This window comes from Arachis hypogaea, chromosome 9 (genome assembly GCF_003086295.3).
Source record: "Arachis hypogaea cultivar Tifrunner chromosome 9, arahy.Tifrunner.gnm2.J5K5, whole genome shotgun sequence".
NCBI classification, from domain to species: domain Eukaryota; kingdom Viridiplantae; phylum Streptophyta; class Magnoliopsida; order Fabales; family Fabaceae; genus Arachis; species Arachis hypogaea.
Window position 1 is genome coordinate 106,096,833 of NC_092044.1, and position 5,257 is coordinate 106,102,089.

The window sequence follows — 5,257 nt, forward strand, 5'->3', positions numbered from 1 at the left end:
TTGTCAGAATGCAGAATTTTATTAAATTCAAGAATTAAACGTGCTTATTCATACAGTAAGATTTTGCTGATAAATGAAATCTAGTGTAGGGGCTCCCACCGGAACAATAATAGAGAACTAATAACAGCAACTAACAGTATTTGATAGCAAGAAATTGGGAATATTACTAGCACAACTATACCCTAAAAATTATTAGCAAGTCCTAATTATGGGTGCACAAAACTGATGTTTGGTTGACCCGCATTCTTTTTCTCTTACTACTCTCTTGGTAGGTTTCCTGCATAGTGCATACACAAACGAAACAAGAAAGAAGAGTAAATAATAGTAGTAGTAAGCTAATATAATGTAACTAAGATGGTATATAAGAAACAAATACCTGTTGGTTGAGGGCATAGTAGAGTCAGAGTCAGATCTGCATTTGGAATGAACAATGGGCCCTAGTTGATGTCTGTCCATGGTGGCCAATGTTGTTCCCGTGGGTGCCTTAAGGTATGTGGCTCCTCTATACATCCACTCATCCATTTCGTGGCTGTAAAACTCATCAAATCCCTCTCCACACAGTGCACATCTACTCTGATCCTCTTCAGCAGGAACGCCTAACTCTTCCTCGTCTTTCATTTCCTCTGTCTCTTCGGGAGCCAGCGACCCTGGAATCGATTCCTTTCCCGAAGCCTCTGCACCACTTAGCCACAGGCTCCCACTTGCAAACCACTTTTGAGACCCCTTTTGCTTCCGGCTTTTTGACATTCGGTTCCTAGTCACGTGCCAATCCATATGTCTACTGTGCTCATCTTGCCTTTTGAATCGGAGACCGCAGCTCGTGCATTGTCTAGGAAGATCACTGTATAAGGCACTGATTACACCTTCATGACGAACCTTCAAGATATCTGGATCGAACTCCGCCCCAATGGAATCCTAAAACACAAGTTCATTTAAATTACTTTCTCAAATCAACAAACTAAAAAGGGAGGGAAACTAATGAAAGTATAGTTACCAGTCCGGTAGGTGGATTGGTTACCGAGATCACACCATGATTCACTAGTGAACTAATCAAATCAAGATATGTAGGTGGTGGTTGACTTGTCATCGAATCATGGGCATGGGGATGAGACATCATTTGTGATGGAGCAGTTGGGAGGCTTGGACGTAAAGGTGGCAAGGTTCCCCCATGTAAATGCAAAGAGCTCCCATGACTAATTTGTGTTGAAGATGGAACTTGAGGTGGAAGAAACTGTAGTTGAGGTGCTTGTCCATGATTTTGCAGGTTAGAGGAAATTGGTCCAGGTTGATTAGGCAACTGGTCATGTATAAACAGAGTTCTATTTGGACCATGACCCACATTGGTGTTATTATTAATGTTTATTGGTTCAAGCAGACTCCTAGGACGTTTTTGCAATGGAAATGCTGGATTCAAGCCGGAAGGACGAGTAGCATGAGCATTGAAAGCAGGGGAAGCAGCCCCCATATTGAACGGGTAATGTGAAGAATTAGATAGATCATTAGATAACTTCCTTTTCCTGGAGAATCTAACACTTGATTGCATAGAACTGCTGTTTCTACTACAGTCTACTAATCCTGGATTCATATCTTTCCAATCAAACTCCTCTTCTTCAGTGTGCTGCCATGATGCCAATGGAAACTTGCTCCCTAAACCATTTCTGCCAGGCTGCTGCTCCACAAACAAAAGCTTAGTACTAGGAATTTCACGGCCTTTGTCACAACCATATGCCTCAATAAGAGCTCTTGGACTTTGACGTCGTTGTTCATCATTGAGATTATAAGTCTTGGAAGTTTGGAATATGTTCCAACCATCACTAGAAAATCTCTTTTGCTGCCATTCATTCAACCCTCCTTCTCTTGTATTACCTACAGTTCCCGTTGAGTCCAACCGATCACCACCAACCTGTGAGGATGAAAACCAACACACTGTTAGAATGCAGCTTATCTGTCTGCAGGATCTCTCTTTCTATTAACAGGTATAATAAACAGACACCTTTCTAATTAAAAAAAATTTTGGAGGCCACATCATTCCTATATATATATATTATTTTCATCAATCATGACAAACAGCCTTAATGTATCAACAAAATCACTGATATTTTTGCATACAATACATATTTCACACAAAAGCTTACAATATCCATAATTGAACTATAGTGTTCCATCTGCTGCAAGGATTGTGGTTTAATAACATGTGCTCCAAGAATCGGTCCATGAAAATCATATTCCCCAAAGTGATTAGCAAAGGGTTGTTGATTATTAATTGCTGGTAAAGATTGCAATTGAGCTTCAATATTACTTAGGACAGAGGGAGGAAAGATCTTTGACCAGGTACCAATGAGACGTTGCAGAACAGAATGTAGATTAGGCTGGACCTGTCTGTATGCCTCACAGTAAACCTTGGCACACAATAGAATTGTTTCAATCTTTCAATAACAGAATAAAATAAAAATGAAATATAAGCAGAAATAAGCATGCTCTAATTAACCTACTTGAGGTAGACGTAAAGAGAAGTATTTAACATATTCCTGGCCAAAATTCTTCACAATGCTGTCCAGAAGATAGAGAGAAGGATGTTTTTTATCAGCAGGCACCTGGCAGAGGATAGAATTAAACAATTGAGGAACCATATAAACAACCGAGATTTAAATAATATTATAGCTTAGCTTTACTAATTTTCTACGGCACAAATATCAGCATTGTTATTTGCTAAATCAGAACTCAGGAACTTTTTTTTATGTGGCTGTAGGGGAAGTGATCCCTGAAAATCAACCTTAACAAGATAAACCTTAAACCTTAACACATGTTCTTAATTACTCTGCCCCTGAGATCAATATACGAGATACAGCTAGGGCGTGCCCCAACTTCACATGTATGCTTAGAATTTCGTTCCAGTTCAGTCAAGACCTGAAATGCGTTGTTTTATTCTTAGGTCTTAAACTCACTTTCGTCCTTTCTATAGGATTCATGTGCCAATTGCTAGTTATCCGGGAAGTTATGTTATCCTAAAATTCTCTGTTCTTAGTTGAATAATAATAATAATAATTAATGATTTAGAATCCATTCTCTCTTGCGGAAAACCCACGCAAATAAATCAAAGGCAAGAACGGATGGAACGATAAAGCCTGTTGGAATTGGAAGTAATGACTTTTTCTCGTATTCGCAATCAAATAAGACCGTAAAGCAAATAAAAAATAAAATATAAAATAAGATTGGAAAAGAAAAATAAAACTTAAATGCTGATATATAGGTAACTGCCAAAATTGAAACAACGCCAATAGAGGGACAACTTTCGACCCCAATAAAAGAAGAGTTCTTTCGTTACAAATGGCGCGAAAAGGTGATAACTTTCCGCAGCAATGGAGACAGACCTCAAGAATCCGGTTGCAAATGGCATCGGCGATGCCCTTGGCGTGTTTCCGCTGCTGGCCAGCAATGATAGTGAGATCGGTAATGATGGGATTCACATTGGAGGTGAGTTCTGACAACAATAGCCCATACGTCCGAACAATTTCTTCGGTAGAGAAAGCCTTGAGGTAGCTTTGGCGCCGTGGAAGTAAGGCGTTAAACTGGTCCACGAGCATGGAAGGAGAAGGCTGGTGCGTGATACCATTCGCCATTTGTATTCTAGCTGCTGGGTGCACAATAGAATTTTAGAGAATTTTTAAATTTGACGAAGGAGAACTGGAGTTATATCAAATTGAGAGAAGATTATATTGGATGAGATGTAAACAGGATTGTGGCCTCTAAATAACTATTTATCAAGGTTCTGAAAACCGGACTGGTAATCAAAACATAAATCTTACAATCACTAATTGCACATTTTTTCTTCATAAGAAGAGAACAATGAAAACATAAAGCATATAATAAATCAAAAGATCACCAATTGCAAATTTTTTAATAAGAACAGAAGTTAGAACAGTGAAAAATCAAGAAAGATTAACAAATTCAAGATTAACAAAGCTCATCACAATGATTAACAACATAAAAAAGAGCAATGAAGGCACAGTGAATCAATAACATAGGCAGTGCAAATTCAAGAAACTTTAATAAAATTTAACAACAGAAACAGACAGTAAGGCTGTAATAGAGTTATCAATTTAAAATTTATCATCAAATACAATCAGTGAGCAAAACCAATCAACCAAGCACTGACTGGTCATTCGGGAAAAAAAAATAAAAAAAAATCAAAAGAACATTTAAATCACAGCAAAAACACAACAACAGCAATAGGAACATTTAAAAACGAAGCAACCCAAAAAAATATCTAAAAATCACCATTGCTGAAAACAATGATTTGATACGTGTATGCTCAAAGAATTAAAAGATAAGCTTACAGGAAAGTGAAGAATACCCAAACCAAAGAACCTTCAATCACAGCTTAAACCAAGAAAAAAATTAAAGATAAAAGAAAAACAACAGAACAACAACACAAGAACAATTAGCAAATTAACAGTTAAACTAATGCAAATGGAATCATCATGCTAATATGTTTTCCACAGAGATGCTATTTGTGCACCTAAACTTTCCTAATTACTAAGATCCAATTATTCTTAATTTCACATGCAATCAACTTACTAAGTTTCTAAAAGCTAGAAATTATAAAACCAACCAGAATTATTGTTAAAGCATTTCATCAAACATGTTGAGTGCAGTAAAATTAAAACGAAATAAGAGAATTCAAAACTTAATATCAATGTGATAGAGAAGAGAACGTAACAATTGTATAATCTATGGAAAAAAAAATCCAAACCACTACCAAATCAAATAGTTCCTTGTTGTAATAGAAATCAGAAGTTGCAGAGTTTGAAGCAGAGTATTGGTGAGGGTTTAGGGAACTCACGGCGGGCGACAAAAGAGAGCAATTTCGACAGCTAGGTGGAGCGCGCGGGTTGGTCGCAGAGTTTGAAGGAGAGCAACGTGGCTTCCAGACGAACGCTATAATGCGAACTCGAACAGTGAACGGCGAGTGAACGCGAACGGTGAACGCCGAGCGACCGCGAACGGCGAAGAACGCGAAGGAAGACGACGGCTGAACGAAGAGGCGAACGTGAACGGCAAACAAACGGCGGCGGAAGCGCGTCTGAGCAGACAAAGAGAAGGTCTGGCCGTATGGATTTGGGACAGGGGAAGGAGGAGGCCGCGAAGACGCCGACAACTACGGACGGCGGCGGCGGTTCCGTTGACGAAGCTGGGTTTTAGGTTTGGAACCTTAGGGCTTGAGTGTGACAGTGCGTGTTTCGAAGGAGGGGTGTTT

At 38.9% G+C, this 5,257-nt stretch overlaps 1 protein-coding gene across 2 annotated transcripts; it reads right to left on the reverse strand.

Moving 5' to 3' along the window:
• On the reverse strand, nucleotides 1-5,257 carry LOC112711505 (polyadenylation and cleavage factor homolog 4). Of its 2 annotated transcripts, none has more exons than XM_025764177.3 (7): nucleotides 4,844-5,257; nucleotides 3,372-3,631; nucleotides 2,493-2,594; nucleotides 2,136-2,399; nucleotides 995-1,903; nucleotides 377-915; nucleotides 1-277 (listed from the first exon to the last, which is right to left on the reverse strand). In XM_025764177.3, the coding sequence occupies exons 2-7, from the start codon at nucleotides 3,618-3,620 to the stop codon at nucleotides 193-195; spliced, it is 2,148 nt and encodes a 715-aa protein (XP_025619962.1). In that variant the 5' UTR covers nucleotides 3,621-3,631; nucleotides 4,844-5,257; the 3' UTR covers nucleotides 1-192. The 2 variants fall into 2 exon arrangements, with proteins under 2 accessions (XP_025619962.1, XP_025619961.1); XM_025764176.3 differs by having other exon boundaries at nucleotides 3,372-3,634.